Below are 21,669 nucleotides of genomic sequence, written 5' to 3'. Positions count from 1 at the left end.
ACTTTTCGTCTGATACTCAACTATCCATGATGTCTCGCCCGCGGATGAGGCTCTGCCCCTTGCCACCCATCACCTGCACGCCCAGAATCGCCAAGAGCAAACAAGCACCACAAGGCCCAGGAACGATGCACGTCAGCGAGATCATTCTGTTCCATTCGGACGTCAAACGATCTGGCTTGGCCCTGCACTAGATCTGCCAAGTCTGTGACATGATAACGGGCGGCAGCTGTCAATGATAGTGAGGTGTGAGTGGAGGTTCGTCACATGGTGTGTGTCAATGAGGTGCGGATTGTCTCGTTTGCCTATCTGTGAGGGAGCGGCACATTGATAAGGGGTATAACACAGAAATCGTTGATTCTTTACTGATACATAAAAGGGCGCCATGGCGAAAATTACTATTGAGTCTGTCTCAGCTCACTCACTTCTCGACATGTCCTATGCGGTGAGTTGGAACTCAGACTGGACGCCACTTATGTCGAGCTGCAAAGCACACATGAGCGACTCAGGAAGAATACCGATAACCGGAAGAATACGATTCACACTATAAATATATACAGCATCGAAGAACCACCACCTCATAGTCATACTACACATTAATCATTACGCAAGCGTGTCGCTCAGGGGGAGATCCCTCGACGACCGGCCGACCCAGACCTTCTTGGCGGTGTCGCGCACGACCCAGTCCTGCTCCTCGGTGCTCCACGAGCTGACGTCCCTGCGGGTGACGCCCACGCTGAAGGTGCGCGTCTCGCCGGGCTGGATGGCGGTCAGCCTCTCGAAGCCGCGCAGCTCGCGCACCGGCTCGTACTCGCCGCCGCGCGACACGTACAGCTGCGCCACCTCGTCGCCCGCCACGGAGCCCGTGTTGGTCACCGACGCCGTCACGGTGTATAGCACGTCGTACAGCCGCGGGTTGCCGCCTGGTGCGCCGCCCGCCCTCGGGATGGGCTGCGCCGAGCCGTTCTGCGAGTTCGCGGGGAAGTCGTACGCCACGCCGTAGGATGGGTCCGCCGACGCGGTGCTCAGGTCCGTGCTGTTCAGCCACGGGTAGCAGTACAGGCTGACGCGCGTGCTGTTGATGGCCTCGGGGAACTGGTGGTCGGCTGGGTCTGTGCTGTAGTTTCCGTAGGTCTTGGCCGCGGTGGTGTATGCCGTCGACGGGGTGTACGCGGACACGTTCGTGTTGGCCGTGACCTTGAGGTCACTGTACTCGAACGTCGTGTAGCTCAGACCGAAGCCGAACTCGTACGTTGGTGTCACGTTGTACTTGTCAAAGGCGCGGTAGTCAATGAAGCTGCCCTCCTTGTAGTTGATCTGCGGCACGTCATAGTTGGGCGTATAGAGGATGTCCGTGCCATAGTCGGTGCGGTTGGCACCGATGGTAAATGGCAGCTTGGCGCTGGGGTTGACCTTTCCGTACAGGATATCAACGATCGAGTTGCCGCTCTCTTGTCCGGGGACACCGGCCCAGAGAATGGCAGTAACATTGGGGTTGTTGGCGTAGTCATCAAAGATGACGGGGCCAACCGAGTGGACCACCACGATCGTGTTGTTGCTCTCGGCAGCCACAGCAGAGATGACAGCGTCACCGTTCTGCCACAGGGTTAGGTTGTTCCTGTCACCAACGTTGCTGTCGACTGCGATGTAGCCCTCGCCAGAATCAGAGTTGACAAAGACAATGGCTGGTGAGTTAACCTCATTGGCACGACGAGCCAGGGCTGAGATAGTGTCGAGGTCCCAGTTGCTGAGGATGGACTCATAGTTGCCACCGTTGGCGAGAACATAGTTCTGGATGGCGGTATCAGGCGTTACCAGGTAGGGGAAGTTCGTGCTGCCCGAACCCCAAGCCATACCAAGGGTACCATTATCACATCCGCGATCTGAGCAGCCGTTCGGCCCCTCTAGGTTGGGACCGGCATCCTCGCCGAAGACAGCCGTCAGTTGCTCGGTACCCTTCAGGGGCAGCGCGCCGGTGTTCTTGAGTAGGACTGTGCTGGCAGCACCGATCTCGCGGATGATGGCAGAGTGGTTCGCGGTAACATCAACGTGCTCGTTGACCTGAACAATGGGGCCTTGGCCACCATAGTAGTTTTGGTGGCCGTACGTGTCCTGAGTCCACGAGGAGAAGTTGATGGGGTCACGCTCAACAGGCCGGTCGACAAAGAAGAAACCGGCCATGATACGGACAGCCATGTCGTCGAGACGCCACTGCGGGACGGTACCGTTGAGCACAGCGATGGTCAAGTTCGAGCCGAAGTAGCTGGTCCCAGAGGAGAACAATACGTCTCCAGGCATGGTCATATCAAGACCGGCGAGAATGGAGGACACGCCAGAGTGGGTGCCTTGCCAGTCGGAGACGACGAAGCCCTGGAAGCCGAGTTCGCCCTTGAGCAGGTAGTTGAGAGTGTACGAGTTCTGGCATGACTGGCTGTTGTTGACCTGGTTGTAGGAGCACATGATCGAGGTTGCACCGGCCTTCACGCCATCTGTCGATTCAAGTCAGCTTCTAAGTCCCACTGATGAAACTATTCAGGGATTGAATTTCCCAAAGGAATTCAACACAGGCGAGTAATGCTTACCAGCAAACGGCCACAAGTACAGCTCGTGCATCGTCACATCATCCAAGTTTGCCGAGTTGGGCTCAGTGATGTTCCAACCAAAGTCCTGGGACTCAGGCTGCTGTCGGAAATGCTCCTGCTCGTTGGCGATGTAATGCTTAGCACTTGTCATGACACCAGCAGACTGGATGCCCTTGATGCTCTCAGCAAACATTTGACCAGTCAAGACAGGGTCAGGTGAGAATCCCTCCCAGTTACGACCGCCCTCAGGTTCTCGGCCAAGAGGGCCAGCGACGGGACCAAGCTGCATATCGACGCCCTTTCCGGCGTGCTCCTCGCCCATGCCCTGGCCGCGGAGATATGCGAGGTTGCGATCCCAGGTGGCGGCGACGTTGACGCCGGCGGGGAACACGCTGACGAAGTCCGTGTCACGGACGCCAGTCGGGCTGTCCTGGAGGCACATGGCGCGGAAGCCGAGACGGGGGATGGCACCGGTCTCGCCAACGCACTTCTCGAGTTCCCAACCCGTGCCGGTCGTCAGGTTCACCTTTTCCTCCAGCGTGAGCTGACTGACGAAGGCGCGCGCCTTGGTGTAGGCGTCAGCCCAGTCGCCGAGTCCTTCGCCCCCTGTGAAGCAGGTGTCAGCCAATTGGTCCGCGTCCGGGACTCACGAGGAACTATCATCACTTACATGGCGAGGGATACTTGGGAGGCGAGGCCTGGAAGTCCTGAGATCCCTTGATCGTCACAGGGTTCTCCGACTCGAAGCCAGGGTGCACCGTCTCAGGGAACGGCGCGCCGTAGTTGCCATCCTGCGAGTAGTCGTACGCGGAAGCCACGCCCGCTGCTGCGAGCAGCAAGGTTGAGATAGTCTGCATGATGCTGGATGGTTGTCGGCAAGGCAGCAATGCGTGGAGAGCAAAGACTCATTGGGCCTGGTCGGCGAGAGGGACGACTGCCGTCTTATATGTCCCGGCTCGGACAGTCCGGGTCCTTGCAGGCAGGCTCTCTAGCATCATTATTGGGGCGGCCCTTTCCTTTGCGATGGGTATTCTACGGAACAACATGTGCTATGACGGAACCATGTCAGCTACTGTACAACGGTAAGCCCTCAAGTTCCTCAGCCGTTCATCGGAACATCGGCCTTTGTTTGCAGCATTTCATTAGTGACGATCCCTGATCCCTTGCCGATTTCGCGCTGGGACGCATGTCATTGGTCGTCTTAGTGGCTTGATTCGGTCTTCGCTCGTGAACGACTCGGACGTCCCCTGTTTTCGCGGGGTGCATTTCGGCCATTCTGCAATGCTCTTCCGAGTGGAATACTAGCTTTGCTATAGTATGGAGAATCTGGAGACTCGTGGGGAACGGACGACTGTCGACTGGGTCTGATCCACTTCAATGTTCACCTTGTGGTCAGGCGGACATGACAACCGTTCTCAATGTCTTTGTGCCCGATTTGGTCGTCTCTTCCTTCGCTAAGTCAATGTTTTCGCAGCTGCCGAAGCGAGGATATCCATGGAAATTGCCAGGGACCGGGGGACATTTGAGCCTCATCCAGACACATGCTTCTCTTGTTTCTTGCCATGAGATCCAACCGCTTCCCGCAGCTTGGCATCTCTGGGCCATGAGATTGTCGTCCGCAAAACGCTGTTCCTGACGATCACAAAGTGCAAGACGTCATACCACTCGTTCACAAGTGAGGCCCACCCCCATCTCTCGTGGAGAGAGGATCCATTGCAAAAGTGCAAGCATTCGGCCCGACCATCGAACTTGGTCTGTTCTGGGGATAGACGCTCCACTTTACTCCCCACATCCCCGGTCTTGTCGGCTGTTTGTTGGGGTCTGTACAGCGGGGGAGCGGCAGAACATCGGGTTCATCTGCGTACTATCACGCTTTCTGCACGTAGTAATCACATAAACCTGCTCTGCTTTGCAGTCTGCTATACACATCCACAGCGCGATAGTTCGAGATTCCAGGAGAGTATGAGGGAAATATCTCAACGTGGATCGAAGTAACATGAGATAATCAAGGAATGATGACCTTACATTTCGGTGAGACGCCGCTTCTGGCGCGAGTTCGCGATGGACCAAGACAGTCGTTCATCCCAGTCTCGATGAATTTTTTGATTCCAGCTTTCGTCCGATATTACCTGTTCAGGGCCTATCCCAACCATGTTCACTTAGCATGCTGCCGGCCGGCTCCCTTCATCAACCGACGTGATAGATCGATTTCTCTAGCTGGGTTCTACTTATTGTAACATGTGGACCCGGTGCTGACGACTCGTTCAGGCGGTCTAGATCGATAGACAGAGACCTCCTTTGAACAGGGGCCTGGATGGAGCGCGCATCCCGATTCGTTTCGCTCGCGTGTTGGCTGCGAAGACTGGCTCAGCATCCTGATTCTCACTTTGACTTCCCAAAACCACACATCAGGTGGTTTGTTGTCTTACGCAATGCGAGGAGCTCCTCCAATATATCAATACATAATAATATGAGACCCGGCTTTTGATTCTTAGACATTAGGCAAGCTGATATAATTCTTGACTGCCAAAGACTCGACAGCAAAGATCTGTGTTGGCCAGCCTTGCAGGGAAGCAAGAAGCAAACAGACCTTGATTAGATTATAGGAAACTTCTCGCTGAATAAGTACTTTCTAGGTTTCTTTCCTCATCTCTTCCATGGGTCTTGTTTGCGAGGTTTCCCCCCTTTTCTAGTACCCAAATCTTAATTGTGCTGTCAACTTTGATTTATTCAAGCGTATTTGGTACAGTGAACAAAGGATCGGAATCCATACTCACCGCCCATGTCTGCCTCGCCTCAAAGTTCGACTCGCTTATATTGAGGTGATTGGAGGAGTCTATACATACATCGGGCCAATGAATGAGCATTTCTTCCTGTGACCAGCTCTATCTGACCCATTATCTTCTGTTCTGAGACCACATTTTTGCCCGTATTTCCCATATTCTAAATATTCTTCTCTAAAATCCCTTCACGCATAATTATTCAAGATATCCATGAGATACCATCATGAGCCTTCATCTGTCTATCTGGCCTTTCCCGTCTTTAGTCTTCAATAATGCCCGATTCTGAGAAACATCATCTGCTGCCTGGCCAGACAACAGCTATCACACGGGTAGGTGGACCCACTGGGCCAAGACTTTCAATGTACGAGTCGCCTTCCAAACCTTCGTGCCGTTCGTTATACTTCGACGCAGCCATATGCATGTCGAGGACAAAATAGGATTCAACTACCACTGCACGAAACGTTGTTCTACCGTCTAATCATGATGTCAAGAAATTCCTTTGTTTGCTTCGTTGATTAGCATGCACAGCCGGTTCCACGATCAGCCTGTCAGTTCACACACCGTACATGGACGAGCGAATATGAGAGGCTGGTTGTTGAAATTCACAGCTAAATGCTCCTAGCTCTACTAGCATTCAGGACCTGGTCGGTAGGTAGGAAGCAATAACTCTTGTATGTGGCCCCATTACATTTAAGTTGCCGGCGCTTACGAGCGCTGGCAGCCCATGAGTGGCCTGCAGAGGTCCCTGTGCCCACTTTTGAAAAGGGCCTGGGGCAGCTTTTTGTACATATGTAGCGCATGTGTGGTATCTAGTGGATCTTACTATTCAGGGCGCGAAATTCCGGAAGAAAGCTCTTCCAGTTTGATTTTCAGTGGCTCTGGAGGTCCCTCGTGGGAGATGTGAGAATGACATAACACCCCCCGCTAAGCCCAAGAAAATAAGCACATGGAATGCATTTCGACTCTCATGAGAATAGAAAGCTATAGGGGGTCGTCGGGGATGACACGAGAGGTCCGTGATAACATAGTCGTCTTGTAATATAGCGAAACGGACCAGTGTCGTCGGTTCTTGAAGCTTCACGCGAAGCCGCCTCAAAACCTAGATTTACCGAGCGAGTCAAGTAAACATTTATATGAGATCTCTCAAAGACTCTCCAGCCAATGCCATATGTCTTGTCACCCGAGAATTTAACACCCGTTTTTGTGGTATTCTTTTCCTCCATCACTGTAGAGCCGGGGCTATAACAACCAGCTGAGGACAGGAGATGCATCGGAACTGGCTATTGAGCTGGACGCCCTTCAGAAATTTGAGGGAATAGCTATATATTCATTCTCCCCTCCGTGGATGTATAGTCGGCTGACGTCCTCACATAACTTGTATTTCCGCACCTTAAAAGAACTGAATGACTATTACAAATGGCAAAGTATCGCTTTGCGTCTATGTGACCTCTGAAAACCTTACAATTATACAACATGTCTTATTTATGGGGGCGAAGAGTAATTTGCTCATTCCTACAGTTGATGGTAAATCGACGCTGAGAAATTTTCGAAGATCTCCCTCTGCCAACGACCGTGGAACCGAAGATTTACACAGCAGTACAAGGGCGCTACAGCCGAGGCATCAATTATTATTCAGATCTTTTGCGACTGATAAATCGGAGCCAAAACCATCACGACCTATGCAGCTCGACAGCTATTTGAACAAAAGAACGGTGATATTGTTCTCAGGCTCGGAGCGTTTTCGAAGATCTAATCCTGGAGACATGCCTTTATACCTCAAAATGACAGCAAGAAGAACAAATGTAGTGTTCTCTAATTGTGATTAGGAAAGACCGCCATTTTCGACAAGTATAACGCACTGTCGTAGATGGACAGGACTCTTCGAAGACATCGCACAGAATCATTGGATCAGAGCAGAACTGATTATTCAATTCGAATTACGCGGTCGCTGTTGAAGCAACCATGCTAAAAGCCCAAATTAATCGCTCGTACAGACACTATCCGATCTATTTGGACAGGTCATCGCCCCAGACCTCCTTGGCGATCTCAGCCTCCAGCCTGATCTTCGCCCACTGCTCCTCCTGGGTCAAGTCATTGCCCTCCATGGTGGAGCTGAAGCCACACTGATGCGAAAGACACAGCTGGTCCAGACCCTTGGGGCAGTACTTGGCTGCCTCGTTCAGCCTGTTGATGATGGCCTTCTTGTCGTCCAGCTCGGGCTTCTTGCTGCTCAATACGCCGAGGACAACGACCTTGTGCTCGGGCAGGTGCCTCAGCGGGGAGAAATCGCCGGACCGCGCATCGTCGTACTCGAGGAAGTAGACATCGACATCCAGCTTCTTGAACAGCGTCTCGGCGACTGGCTCGTAGCCACCCTGTGCGAACCACTGAGAGCGGTAGTTTCCACGGCACAGGTGGATGCCAATGGTCATGTCCTTGGGCCGCTTCGAAATCGCAGCGTTGATCAGCTTGGCGTAGTTGTCGGCGAGCTCCTCGGGCTCGACCCCGTGGCGCGCGGCGGCCTCCTTGCGCATGCCCTCGTCGCAGAGGTAGGCGAGGTTGGTGTCGTCGAGCTGGACGAAGCGGCACCCTGCGGCGTAGAGGTCGGCGATCTCCTCCTGGTACACCCTGACGAGATCGTCGAAGAACGGCTCCAGGGTGGGGTATGCGTCCTTGTCGATGGCCTCCCTTCCGGCGCGGAAGTGCACCATGGTGGGGGAAGGAATGCAGACCTTGGCGGAGACGGAATCCTTGACGCCCAGCTTCTGCAGTTGCGAGTCCAGGAACTTGAAGTCGTCGACTTGGATCGGCTTGGGGTGTCCCAGCTTTCCGGTGACAATCAGCCGGGGAGGAGTGGGCAGGCCGTGAGGTGTGACGTTGGTAGACGAGATGTAACCCTGCGCCTCGACGCCGTCGAGATGGACGCAGAAGTCGATGTGGAAGTAGGCGCGGCGGAACTCGCCATCCGTCACGGCGCGGAGGCCATTTTCAACCTGGCTCTTTACGACAGTCGCAACGTGCTCGTCCTCAATCTTGCGGAGCTCTTCCGTGGTGATCTTGCCAGCGGAAGCTTCGTTGCGCGCGGTCAGAACAACCTTAGGACGCAGAAAGGACCCGACCTGGTCTGCCCGGTAGACACCTTGAGGAAGAGGCATGGTATATAGTTGGCGTGAGGATAAGGGCTCGGCCGAAGGTATTGGCACCGCAGTCTAATCCCGTAAGGGGGTCCCGAGCTTACGAGTTCGCCGTCGAGTTAGTTGGAGGGGGACGAGAAGGAGACTGAGAGGTTGTAGCTTTACAAACTCAGAGTCTAACTAGAGGAGAGAAATGACAACATCTAGGGAATGCAAAATCGCCTCGGAAGTTCCGTGACTTAAGACCAGGAGATATATTTATTGCCGATGCCGCGAGCAGGGACTTGCTAGACTTTTTTTTTCTAACGTGGGGATCGGAAAGGCGCCAACGCCCGCTCTCAGCGAACCAGCGGAACACATCATGTCCGAGACTGCTGAGATGTGGCCCTGGAGCGGCAGTTCGCGGCCGCCAGAGGCTGCGCCGTTCGCGCGACAGTAAGGCTATGACGATTCACGAGGGGCAGCGGCGGGCGAGGAGATCCATGAAGGTGAGGGGGCGGGGCATATCGAGCTCAGGGTCCTCATAATCGGAATATAGTCGAGCCGCGAGGACCCTGAGTCAAAGCCCGAGGATAGCTCATATTAAAGGAGAGGCGAACCCGAGTAAGTTGAGCCGTGTCGGGCACGATGGGAGATACCGAAGCGATGTCAACGAGGCCAAATATCGACAAATGAATCGTCTATATTGCTTTACGCCATCTTGACGCTGCGGACCACGAGTATTCTCACACCCTTGACCCAAACGGCTTTCTGCAGCAAGGCGTAAAATAGGGTTGCCGGTCTCCGGAAAGACCGAGCGGCGGCAGCCGAGGCCGTAGCTGAAGTGCTGCGCCTGTCTGCCGTTCATGCGTCGCTGGCAAGAGGCGGCCGAAAAGAATTCACTGTGCTGCGTCTACTGCGATGCCCGATTGCCCAAGTCAATACGATACGATGGCCCTTGGAATTGTGGCGAAAGGTCGTGGAACAAGAGTAATTGAAGACATCCATTTCAGGGGCCAAGGGGATACGACACCAGCGCGTAAAGGCGGAGACGAAGCACTGACGTTGGCCCATTGATGGACCGTATTTGGAGATGACGATACGCAGGCAGAGTTAGCCGACCACGGCACCGGCTCACGATGGTTCGAACACGGGTTGCGTTCGATGTTGGGGCTGTGCTGTAGTCTGATTCGGGGTCTGTCGCGTAACTCCCCTGGCCACGCTGGTCCACGGCGCTGGAATGCATCTGGGCCAGATGGAATTAATTGGCTGCCAGAATGTCTCTGTTTGAGAAGTCAGATTCTTAGACTGCCTCGAGACTGCAAAACGGCCGCTCGTTGGCCAAGACCTTGGCCCAAACCGGACAGAAACATCTCACATCTTCAGCGCGCCGTTTCTTTTTGTGCACATAATCACTTGTTCGTCGCAAAAAACAACAGTGTGACATACGAGACCAAATTCTTTGAGCAAGATACTTAAATTCTCTGAGCAGATCTGCCACAAAGAGCCCCTAATTGACAGCTCACATGTCCACACTGTTTGAGTTGAGACGAGTGGCTCAGCCATGTCGTGATGACGATTTGCATATCAAAGACACGATCATGGTGGCAACTAACGGGTGGACGGGGGGTCACGAATTGACTGGGAACTGCTATTTTGGGGCTGAAACGTGGATCTTCGTGTGGGCGCTTCGCGGGTCTGCTTTCCGGGTCGGTTGTTTCGTCCCAGGTGAGACGGGCTCCACGAGGTTGCTGTTGCTCCCGCCTGTGCAAGTCTGGGCCGTGAGCTTTTGTGATGCAGTGCATGTGCCACAGATGGGTTACATAGGCAGATGTCGGACACACTTGGGGAGACTGAGTCGACGTGAAGATCTCCCGGGAGGGTGAGATAGCGGCACTATGCAGTGAACAGGTGTGAAGAAGGGTGACGTGATGACGCAGCACCAATAGCCAGGCCTACCCCTGAGACGAACACCAGAGAAGAGGAAGCTTTTTGCGTAGTGGTACTGCAAAGTCATGTCATCTGGTCTCAGTCCGCGTCTATCTGTGCGCGCTACGAGCCATGCCCGTCTGATATTCCTGAACGGATCATCAGGGCGGTGATGATCAGAATTCCGGCGGCAAGTCTCGCAGTCCTGCACTGCAGCCCTGCAGCCTGCAACGTTGACGTATTTTTTTCTTCTTTTCTTATCTTCCCTTGCCATGGGCGGCAATCAGGGTTACGCGGAAAATGCACAGACAAGCCGATCAGCAGCGCGACTAATTGAAGATGCTGCCAATGCCACCAGTTCTTGAGACATTTCGGTTAGGTAATAGGTATCGTCTGGCAGCTTGTGGCTTGGAGTCTAGAACTCAGCGGCAAAGATGGACTAACAGTCCAGACGGCGGGAGAAGAAGGTCCTCTAGCTGCCCGTAGCCCCGGTGCCAGGCCCCAGATTCAGAAGAACTGACATGCGCCTGCGTCCGCATCTGCACTACTACGTATGCATGATAAGTGTGCAGGTACGCCGGGTACGTACACCATCGATCCATACGTGCCCAAATACGTAGAGGCTGCGAACAGTGGCACAAAAGGGGGTCAACCAGCCCGCATGAGTAGCTGCAGCTAGACGTGTCTGGGCTGTTCAGTGGCCACTCTTTCCCCTCGACCTGGGGAAAGAGAGTCCAGAAATCAGGGGATCGAGTAGAAGAGATTGGACCCAGGGGCAGGGGACCACCCTCCATCATCATCAAGCTGCAGCACCACCGCAAACGCTAATCATCCCAGGACAAGCACGGCCAATTCAACCGTTTTGGCGAGGCAGGCCCGAGACGAGACTTGACTTGAGTGCGTTGTCTTGTACTCCCGTACCCTCCACTCCCTGAAGAAAACATCCTTGCCTCTGAACATCCCGGCCACATTATAACCTTCCACCAGATCAAGGTTGCTGCCGGACTGCAACACCTCCCTCACTCGTTTGTTGTTCTCTCAGGCATTGAATGCGCTTGTTTTATTGCCACTTGTCCCTCTATATTCTCTCTCTTGTCCTCTGGGATCTCCCAACCACGTCTATTCCGCTCTTCACGGTTCTGTCTCGACACAAAACCAACCGCTCGTTGTCCACTTCCACGTGCTCTCGATATAACCGCCCACCACAAAGCTCCCAATACATACCGCAGAAGCCCAACTCCTTGCTCCTGCGATACCGGAACTATTTACTTGGCATTGCAGCCGGAACAACAGGTCCGACTTCTGCACCTGCTTCGGAACGACGACCTTGAATCCGCACAACGTCCCTCGACGAAGCTCTCCCGAGTTCCTGAAATAACCAGACCAGACCTCAGGAGCAACAAGACCATATATTCAAGATGAATTTCACAAAAAAGTTCGACCGCGCCTTTCAGTGGGCCGGCGAGAAGATGGGTTCAGAGGCTAGAACAAACATGTCGGATGACTTCAAGACCCTGGAGACCGAGATGGCTCTCCGGTTCGACGGTACGGATACCTGCAGCGGCTCGCGTGACCAGTTACCAGTCGCCGTGTTACGGACTTGAACAGCGTGCTGATAATCAATGTCGTTTTCCAGGCATGGTGAAACTCCAATCCTCTATGAACGAATATGTTAAGTGGCTCGCCCGCCGTACTGAGGGCATGGATCGCGAGAAGGGTGTGCCCGCAGCCATTCTAGGACGGACGATGATTGCACATGGCGAGGACTTTGACAACGATTCCGAGTTTGGAAACTGCCTGATCGGTATGCCGAATACGAGTATCCAAGCAGCATGAGACCATAGCTGACAACCAGAGTAGCCATGGGTCGAGGCAACGAGCGTGTGGCCAACATTCAGGAGCAGTTTGCCGCCGACGCCAGCACTTACTGGCTTGAGTCACTCGAGAGGTCCCTGGCAATGATGAAGGAGTACCAGGTACGCTTCCTAATGAGCCCTGGGGTATAGGTGGAGTCGCTGATTGTTTCGTTCCGCAGGCTGCTCGCAAGAAGCTCGAATCCCGACGACTGGCCCTCGATGCCTCTACAACTAAGATGCAAAAGGCGAAGCGCGATGATTTCCGCATTGAGGATGAGCTTCGTAGTGCCAAAGCCAAGTACGAGGAGTCCTCCGAGGACGTATACCGGCGAATGCAAGATATCAAGGACGCCGAGGCTGACAGCATCCGAGACCTTACACGGTTCCTTGATGCTGAGCTGGACTACCACGACCGATGCGCCGAGGAACTCCGTCGTGTGCGACAATCCTGGGCAGCTGGAGCAGCGGGCGGCGGTTCACCCAAGGATTACTCACGCCGTCCGTCAGGTCGCAGCAGGTCAAACACCGCGGAGCAGTCATCTTACGGCGGCTCACGGCTGGCACTCAGCAGGACCAACAGCAATGTCTACGAGGACGAAGAGGCGGACGACTTCCCCACCCACAGCGCGCGTGCGCCCATTCGCTCGCAGTCGCGCATCAGCGTCAACAGCCAAGCATCTGACCGGCCGGACCTACCCGGACGGCCTGGTATTTCTAGGAGTAATACATACCAGAACGAACGCAATCTCGGCGCCAGTCTGTCTCGCACAACTTCCGGAACCTCAACACCACTCAGAGAAGCCCCTCCACAGCTCAACGTCGGCTCCCTGCGCGGCCAGCTGCGTCCCACCGGGAGCAGCAGGGCCTCCGCGATGGACGTCTTTGCTGACAATGACGGTGACGACACTGGCAGCAGTGACACAGCAGACAGAAGCACTAGCCCCGCCACAAGTTACGGAAGTCTGAGCAGAACCAACACCGCCCCCAATGGTGCCATTGGAAAGAAGGGACCTCCACCGCCGCCACCCAGCAGGGCCAAGAAGCCCGCGCCGCCTGTGCCTGTGCGCCGGGAGGTTGGATATTAGGATGACTCCTGGAAAGATCCGGGACGATGATTACCTTTGGAGGATAGAGGCAATTTTCGGATTGCCGAGTTTAGCATTGCGTGGGGTCCAAATTGGTTGTGCAGGCAGTGGGATGGATATTCGAGGTATCATAGAGGCTCGGAGGCGTTGGCTGGATGATCACGTCCTCCTAGTGTAGGACAAAGGGATGCGAGTCATCTCTAGAGAAATTCTACTTTATCATGTTCAACACTACTTCCTCCAGGCGGGGCTGATTCTAGCTAAGGCGACGCACGTGGACCGTCTTGCGCCTGGGACGTTCTTGCAGCTCTCCAATATGTGTTTTCCAAAATGTCTAGATCGTTGAATTCAAGAGTGTACAAACGCATGTCGGCATTTCGAACGCTTTTCAAATCCGCTGCAGCATCACCAGTGGACCTCTGCGCACTCGTCCCTGCCCGCCAACACCATGGTTGGCCTGACGAGGCCCCATACACAAAACAGTACTTCTCATGTACAGTGAACAGTGGCAGCACAGCAGGACACAAGCATGGAGTGCAGCAGATTGTGCAAGAGTCAAGTAGTCAGTAAATCCGCAGCTCTTACATATCGGAGCAATTGATGCCCACAAGTGGAATGCCCGCCCGTGTCAAGAACCCTCAAAGACGCAGTTGATAAAGGCCAGAACAATCAGACTCGAGGGTTTACAATGAATGCGGCAGAGATCTGGTTAACATGCTTTGTCAGTGTGTGTCTTTCGCCTTTACGTTGTATTCTTGACGATGCTATAACAAATAAGGAATTGTCCGATACAATAGCTTTGTAGTACCATCAATTGGTAAGAGGCGGGCTATAGCTCAGCGTGCCTAATATATAAATATGATCGGAGACGCCCTTCTCAGTTTTAGAGTTTTGCTACATTTGCACAGAGAAATCTGCATTTACACGACCCAATCTACACCTACCTACATACGAGAAACTCCAACATGAGCGATTCAGCTCCCACTGAAGGCTGTCTGAGGAGAACCATATTTGCGATCTTTTCTCAAGAGAGAGCTCTGGGTTTGAGTCTCGAAAATGATCTGCACCCGTTGTATCAGCTGTTCAACTTCAGAGCAAGTGCTCTGACACACGATACGACCGGAGAGGATGATAATGAGCCATTCCTCGACATGCGAGTGCATGAAAGGATGCTTCCTGCGTTTCGTCTTGCAACACACCTGATCGACTTCAGCCTCCCGTTCTACGCCAAGGTCTTCTGTGCGGACCTCGTCTTTAATGGCGACCGTTACGCCTTCGACCTCGCTTACAACAGTACGGACGAGGATATTCGACGCGTCAGGGCTCTTCTCGTGGAGTGGGCAGGCAGAACGCGTTTCTACTGCCGAACTCCGTTCAACCCATCTTCGACAGATGAGGCGACAACAGAGGTGAGGACTGCAGGAGGTCAATTTCCGACTCCGGCACGCACACTCACCAATATCAACGTAAACACCATCGAGTTCTTCAGCCAGGAGAACTACGACGCGATCGATGCCGAAACCAAGACGGCTCGGCTGGTACAGTTGGCCTTTGTTCTAGTTCACGAGCAGGCGCACGCGGTTTTCCACCATAGGTGGGCCGAGGACGCGTCGATGAGTGAAAGCAGCCGAGCTTTCATATCCCGTGTCAGTCCGATAGAGCCTTTGTACCATGTACACATCGACCCTCGCTATCATGAGTTTGGTTTCGCCCTGCAGGCATGGATACACGGTGGTAGTGTTCTCAACAGAGGCAAAGACCTGGTATTTGTTCGCTATCCCGGTGACGTGTTGGGTGAGAGCACTGTTGCGCAGCGGTACACCTTCCGTAGTATCTTATTCAATCCCGCGTTCTGGCGGGTTGTGCAAAATGCTCCGAGGCCATCGACGTGGTGGGACGGCGATGATCTTCCTCTGGGATGGCTCGGTCAGGCTATGGGGGAATTTGCGTCTTAACTGATTTCAACTGAGCCCCAATTTTTCCACAATGTCATTCGGGTAAGAATTTTGTTGTCCTGGCATCCAAGATCTGGCTGCCAGTCTCTTTGCAATGTTATTCATTTTCTTAGTCTATTCTCCCTCCTTCCACCAGTTCTGTACTTCAATATGATACGTTTAGTCAATTTGAAACATATAGCGATTGTCGAGGCGGTGAAACTCGTATCATCAGAGGCCCAAGTTGCTACGCTCGTTGTAAAGCTTTACGAAGAGGCATGCAGATGTAGGCTTTGTTCCATTGCTATAAGCTTATCAATATGTGTGGATGAATCTCATATGAATACTTTTACTTACAATACCCCAAAGACAATGGGGCAGAGCAAAAATGAGACACATCACTCTCCATTTCTTACGCGGTGATCTTCTCACTCGTCTCAACGATGCTTTCTCTCTTGCTCTCTGCTCGTGGTCCATTCTCAGGCTTCTGTCCATTTTCGGGGGATTTTCGCTTCCGTGCTATTGTCTCCTGTAGCAATTTCAAGGGCCTCGACGTCCTCGGCTCGTCCGTAATTCTCTTAAAATGCCGAAACAACACGGCAGCGTCATCTTCCTTGTTCCCTGGCTTCGACTTGGTAGGGCTGTGTGGGAAGAGGTTCCCGACATCCCCTGTGTCTCCACATGTCAGCAAACTAAGAAGCAAGAAATAACTCGAACAGATATGCTCGGTCACTCACTGATAAGCCTCGCCAGATCCTGGATGTTGAGACAAAATATGTTTGTCAGCCAAGCTAATGCAAAATGGGCATGAAAACGAAGCCAAGCAGCACGTTTCCAACCACTTGCGGTGAAAAGCCTCCACTCCTCAGCTCGGATATTGCAAGCAATACTCTACGGGCTGGAATTTCATAAAAGATGTATGCAACCCAAAACATGAAAGGGGACCAAAATTCGAGCTCCACGTCATTCCAGTCAGCATGCTCTGATGCCTTGGCCTGGCCATCTGAGGGCTGTCTCTCTTCTTCCTCGTCAGATTCTCCCAAATTCTTCATCCACTTCATAAGCAAACTCTTTTCCACAGTTGAACGTGAATATTTTTCCATCGCCAGACCTGCCTGGGCTCTTAAGCGGCGTAGTGGAACAACGACAACATCAACTGCCAGGAAGAGCGTCTTGGCACTTGCCAGCAGACCAACAGTCACAGCGAAGGCAGCCGCCGCAAACTTAACGAGGGAAATCATCAGAGCATCCGGCGGCGCACCGTTCATGCTGTAGAAGCTCGCGGCGAACCCGAGAGGCAGGAAGATCACCGTCACATACGTGAAGTATCTGATATTCTCGTTTCGGTGGAGCTCACGGTCGTCGCGGATCTTCTGCATACTCGTCGCAAGTGTGTCCTTGAGCTTGCGGATCTTGTCACGGTAGATTCCCAGATCTCTGATCTGCCGTTCTGTCGAGCCTCGGTACTTGTTGATCGCACCGCGGTATTTTCTTTCGTCGCTGCGCGTCCACCGAGGCTTTTCTTGGCCGCGATCTTTCTCTCTGGAGGTCCACTTCTGAAGAGTGTCTAGGTTGGATGTGAGGTCTTCTTCCACAGCGTGCAGAATTTGTTCGAACCTATGCCAGTTGTCTTTTGATGAAGAATACGCTTCGCTGTTGAGGATAGGCAACGAGAGTGTGCTCTCCCCAACTCCAAGCTCTTGCCTCACCTCAGAGAGGATATCCTCGGCACCACGGGAAATCTCGCGCAAGATACCACCCAAAAAATAAAGCTCGAGAACTTTTAGTTGCCACCACTGCTTGTGTTCGTGCTTGCCAGAAGAATCAAAAGGGAAAGGCCATATGACCTCGAAGGACCTGCAAGGAATATGTTCGATGAAGTGACATGTCCAGTAGCGATCGAAAAAGTCACCATCAAAGCGAAAGCCCATAGAAGCACGATGTATTTTCCATGTTGGACGTCCTGGGAATGGATCCGCGGTCAAAGGAGGCAAGCTTTCGTAGCGAGGCGTCGTGGGATCAACCAGTACGTAGAAGCTGAGGTGAAGCTCGGTCTGCCAAGTGTTGAGCACCATTGTCGTATCGTCCCAGAAATGCTTCTCATATTTCGAATGGCGGTCAAAGAAGAGAGAGATCTCAGCCTTCTCTTGCTCAGGACTTGCCGCCCAGCAAAGGAGCGCCGTTTCCGCATTGGCCTTGGGAAGCCATATAAAGCGTTTTTTTGCCTTCTCAGCTGTCCGTGGAGCACTAAGTCTCGCGTGAAGGCCTTGATTGTTGTACATTTGAACCCATTTCATATCCTCAAAACTTTTCTTTTCTCTCTTTCCAAGGTGCTTCTGTTTCGGTGTGTCAACAACGAATATCATTGTGTCAGAAGATTTTGGACCGCTCGGCGTGGAAAATTTTCGCTTCAATTTGCGGTACCCATCAATTTCCTGTCCAATGACACCTCCTACAGCGTCACGACTAGGCTGGCTGGTGGCCGAGATTGAGTTATCATGTTCGTCATTTCCGCTGGATTGTGACGCATCAATACGCCGCATAATCTGCTCAGTAATGTCGATTCCGGATCCCGAGAGAAAGTGCGGGTAATGATAGAGCCACTCCTCCTCAATGGAAATGATGCTGGTTGCATCAATCAGGGTGTTGAACGGGATGGCCTTTTTCATAGTCAAATTGTGTTGGCTATCAACATTGAGATGAGGTTCAAGCTGTCTTGCCATAGGACTGGACCGGTAACGTGAGTACTCGTTTACCTGATTCTGGATTTTTGGTTGTGCAGTGGTCTCCTTCGGGACATCAAGACCCTGGGGCTGTAAGTGGCGGGCAGGCTGGTTTTCTCTATCCCCGGCAGACTTTATTGAAGCAGATTTGAATCGCTGTGAAGGCGTCGTGCCGGTCGCTTCGAAAGTTTGATTGATGTCTCTTGCGTGGGTGAGGAGGATATAGTTGATTTCAAAATCTGCATGGTAGTAGAAGTCTCTCTCTTCCCCAGAATAAAAGAGATTCGGCTCTTTGGTCGCCTCGTCCAGCTGTCCCGGGAAAAACCCATTGTGACCGCTGATGTTGATCAAGACTCCGACGCATTTCATCACCAAATCTCTGGCACTCCTCTCGTTCAGCGTCGAGCCACGACATCCTGCCACGATTCCCAATGCATATCGTATCGCATTGTCCCACCCGGCGTCTTGATTCTCGTTGTGGTGAATCTGAGCCTCAATGGTGTTGGCCCATAATTCCTCAAAGGAGCTCCCTGGCAAGAAGAAGTTGCAGTCTTGGCCGTAGAAAAGTGCGGTATCGCGAGCGTGGAACAAGAAGCGTGTTTCTCTTGGCGAGCGAGTCATGGCAAGCATTCTCTTGCGTGAGATTTCATTTTCCGTCGTGAATCGCTGTAGTATCCCACGCTGTGCATCGCTTGGGGAGAGCCGTTTGGCAATTTTACCGAATCTCTCGTGGAGCTGATTAGGATCGATCTCCAGTGCATCGGAGTTATTGAGATAAGTCATCCACTGAATCTCTTCATCTTTCCAGGCGAGTCGTTCGTTTTCTCTAGATTTTGTAGAGGGCTGATGGTTCGACACCCCCAAATCGTCCAGCGTTTTCAGTGTTTTCCAAATCCAAAAATGATCTGCGAGCCTATACGTGTTAACGTCTTCATCAACGGCGTGTGGCCACGCGAAACTCCCCCGCTTGTCCAGTTTGTCTAGTTCGTGAAACCAAGGGACCCAGACATCCCTCAAGATGCGGTGAACTAGCTCCTCGGCTTCTTTTGCGTCGGTGTCACATCCTTTGGTGAAATTCATGTACTCGACTAGCTTGAGTACATGAAATGGAGTGTCTGTGACAGAATCGTTCGGTTGCCAAGAGTTGTTATTCTCAGAGCGCTCTATTTCGCCTGTCACCCAGTAATTGGCTGCAAAGCAACCTGATTTTAGAAGCCTTTTCCTCGACCCTACCCCTATTGACTGGTCTGTTGTTCGTAACGACTCAAGCCATTTAACATGGCCCCGTAAGACCTGTTTGATTCGCTTTTGAAGCGTTTTTATGTATGGAATCGTGACAGGAAGGTGGGCGAGTTTCTTCGCGACTTCGATCAGATATTGAAATGCAAAACTATCAGGACTTCATTAGCTGTGGATGTTCAGAAGTAAGGGTTTCTGAGTACTTACAAGCTTGCTGACGTGCATATACGATGACCTGACATATTACCACATGTCAACGCTATGAGCGTGTCGTCTTTGTTCAGTTCTTCTTCCCCTGACGCAGGTGGCGAGCCGCGAGAATCGCCTGGCTCCTGTGCTGAGCGATCTTCGAATAGTGTAGGGGCCAGCACCGGAACCGCACAAACTGAAAGAATGTGCTCCAAGTGCCGCCATGCTACATATTCAATATGCGACTTTGGCGAAGTCCCTTGTTTTAATGCTCCTAACGGCAAGGACAGACCTGCAGGCTTAGAATCTGATCTCCCGCTTTCGATTTGGGCGCATTTGCAGGCTCGTCGGACCGTTTCAGCGACTGCCCATCTCTGTTTGCTTGATCGACCCCTGCGTTGGCTTCCTGATGATCAATTTCTGCATCGGTGTGGTCACCTGAAGTTTCCGTCGTATCAGCTTTGACATTTCCCATGCCTTCGTCTTTTACAGCTACCTGATCTGGATTTCGGCTCGCAGTCTCGTTCGATTCCGTGGAAGATAGACCCAGCGAGCATAAAGACGAGATACTCGCGTTCTCCCAGAGCCGATTCGTTTCTTCGCGTAGAATGTTACTGACATTAGCCTCTCGTTCGGACACCAGGAAATTCCTCCAGTCAACTTCGCCATCTGGAAGAAGTATTAATTTGTAGGCCACGACGATCTCTAAAGTCCGATTGGCCGTCCCATCTGAGCCGCTTTCGCTACCTCCAAGAGTGTGCTTGTGCCATATATCTCCAATATCTTGGCTCTTGACAGCATTGCCGTTGACAAAGGGATTCATTATAGCTGCAACAGCACTCCGCCCTCCGCTCGACTTACGAGCCTTCTCAGACAGTTTGCGACCCCCTACGGCCGGTGCAACTGCCTCTTGTGCCTCTGAAACCTCTTTGGACACCGGGTCTGCCATTTTTGCGTCCGTTGTAAAAGCTTGAGCAAGCCCAGGCTCCGATAGTTGAGTCTCGGCAGTGGAATTCGGGCTCTCATCCGTACCGTCCGGACCAAAATTATTCTCAGCGCTGTCATTGCCCGCGTCGACGCTTTCTCTTCGACCTCGCCGGTCAAGAGTGTTGATGCATACGTGTCCGTACCCGTTCGGCCCATCCATGCGCGAGTATCCCTCCTCAACGTAATTGAAGGGATAATCGGCGTTCAAATAGTCGAGATCGCGGATCAACATTTCTTTGGGAAATTGATACTCAAAATGGATCGGCTGTTCACCCGAGATTTCAAGAATGAACTGCTGCAAAACAGTTCCCTTGTGGACTACCCATTGGGAAGAAGCCCTCACCTTCAGTGCCTCTATTTCATACTCATATCGTGGCCACCTCCAATTGACCCATTTGACCTGTGGAGGATTTTCCGGACGGAACTCGCGAGTGAGACATAGCATATAGGAAAGTGAGCCGCCCCAAGACAGCTCATCGAGGTTGCGTGCCCTCGCGTGGACCATAAATGGCTCCTCCGTGTGCAGGTGATCTAGAGAAAACAGGCCAGAATTGCCTGCACCGAGAAATTGACTCATTTGTATGAGATGGCCGTAGCAAGACACACTAGCCGTCGTTCCTTGGTCACCAAATGAAGCGTGGCATTCCGGATTGGGGGATGAGTTCTATATTTCGTAGTGCTCATCTTTGGGGGCGAAGATATCACCCAATCGGCCCTCTTCATTCTGCGTCGCAGATTCTGGATGTCCTTTCTTGAAGACTAGACCACGAATAGTCGAGCCAGCAGTACTAATTGGTGGTAGCCTTACGAAAAATTAACCGCTTGAAGTCATCGCTCTTTTCATCCGGAACCTTGTCATAGCTCCAAGGCTGACACGACGTGGTCCGTTTCGCAGTCTTGCCTGTTTCGCCATCGCTGGCCATCTTCAAACGTGCCCTGCCTTGAAGAGGAATGGAATTATTCAAAAAAAAATTAAAAATTGGACAGGTTGGACTCGGGTGCAGAGGAAAGCTTCCCAATGATCAGAGCCTGATGGACGCGCAGCTGAAAGATGTGGCGAGGGTAACATTGCTGACCGCATGATGCTAAGCCCAACGTGGTCGTACATGTGCAAGGAGCAGGCAATACATTATGCAAATCTGCCGAACTGTCCATTTATTGCGGATGTTTCGCAGCACAGTAGGAACCATCGCATCTGCATTTTTTCACAGAACTCAAACGCAGTGCTCTGATATCCCACGGGGCAAGTCCT

General features: G+C 52.6%; 5 protein-coding genes across 5 annotated transcripts; 2 read left to right on the top strand and 3 right to left on the bottom strand.

The window, feature by feature from the left end:
- Nucleotides 1–600: 600 nt before the first annotated feature.
- Nucleotides 601–3,436, bottom strand: J7T55_005335 (uncharacterized protein; the record flags this gene model as incomplete). Its single annotated transcript, XM_053133650.1, has 3 exons — nucleotides 601–2,486; nucleotides 2,580–3,185; nucleotides 3,250–3,436. The coding sequence occupies 3 exons, from the start codon at nucleotides 3,434–3,436 to the stop codon at nucleotides 601–603; spliced, it is 2,679 nt and encodes an 892-aa protein (XP_052988521.1).
- Nucleotides 3,437–7,368: 3,932 nt separating this feature from the next.
- Nucleotides 7,369–8,517, bottom strand: J7T55_005334 (methionine synthase; the record flags this gene model as incomplete). Its single annotated transcript, XM_053133649.1, has 1 exon — nucleotides 7,369–8,517. One exon carries the CDS (start codon nucleotides 8,515–8,517, stop codon nucleotides 7,369–7,371), a length of 1,149 nt encoding a protein of 382 aa, XP_052988520.1.
- A 3,305-nt stretch (nucleotides 8,518–11,822) lies between these two features.
- On the top strand, nucleotides 11,823–13,345 carry J7T55_005333 (uncharacterized protein; the record flags this gene model as incomplete). Its single annotated transcript, XM_053133648.1, has 4 exons — nucleotides 11,823–11,949; nucleotides 12,041–12,208; nucleotides 12,265–12,380; nucleotides 12,440–13,345. 4 exons carry the CDS (start codon nucleotides 11,823–11,825, stop codon nucleotides 13,343–13,345), a joined length of 1,317 nt encoding a protein of 438 aa, XP_052988519.1.
- A 965-nt stretch (nucleotides 13,346–14,310) lies between these two features.
- On the top strand, nucleotides 14,311–15,300 carry J7T55_005332 (uncharacterized protein; the record flags this gene model as incomplete). The annotated part of the gene is made up of 1 exon (XM_053133647.1): nucleotides 14,311–15,300. The coding sequence occupies one exon, from the start codon at nucleotides 14,311–14,313 to the stop codon at nucleotides 15,298–15,300; it is 990 nt and encodes a 329-aa protein (XP_052988518.1).
- Nucleotides 15,301–15,691: 391 nt separating this feature from the next.
- J7T55_005331 (uncharacterized protein) lies at nucleotides 15,692–20,994 on the bottom strand (the record flags this gene model as incomplete). Its single annotated transcript, XM_053133645.1, has 5 exons — nucleotides 15,692–15,948; nucleotides 16,017–16,035; nucleotides 16,095–19,174; nucleotides 19,542–19,656; nucleotides 19,723–20,994. 5 exons carry the CDS (start codon nucleotides 20,992–20,994, stop codon nucleotides 15,692–15,694), a joined length of 4,743 nt encoding a protein of 1,580 aa, XP_052988517.1.
- Between the last annotated feature and the right edge of the window lie 675 nt (nucleotides 20,995–21,669).

Source organism: Diaporthe amygdali (assembly GCF_026229845.1).
Source record: "Diaporthe amygdali strain CAA958 chromosome Unknown NODE_38_length_435494_cov_65_447576, whole genome shotgun sequence".
NCBI classification, from domain to species: Eukaryota; Fungi; Ascomycota; class Sordariomycetes; order Diaporthales; family Diaporthaceae; genus Diaporthe; species Diaporthe amygdali.
Note: the sequence above shows the minus strand (reverse complement) of the source record. Positions and strands in the feature narration are given on the sequence as shown.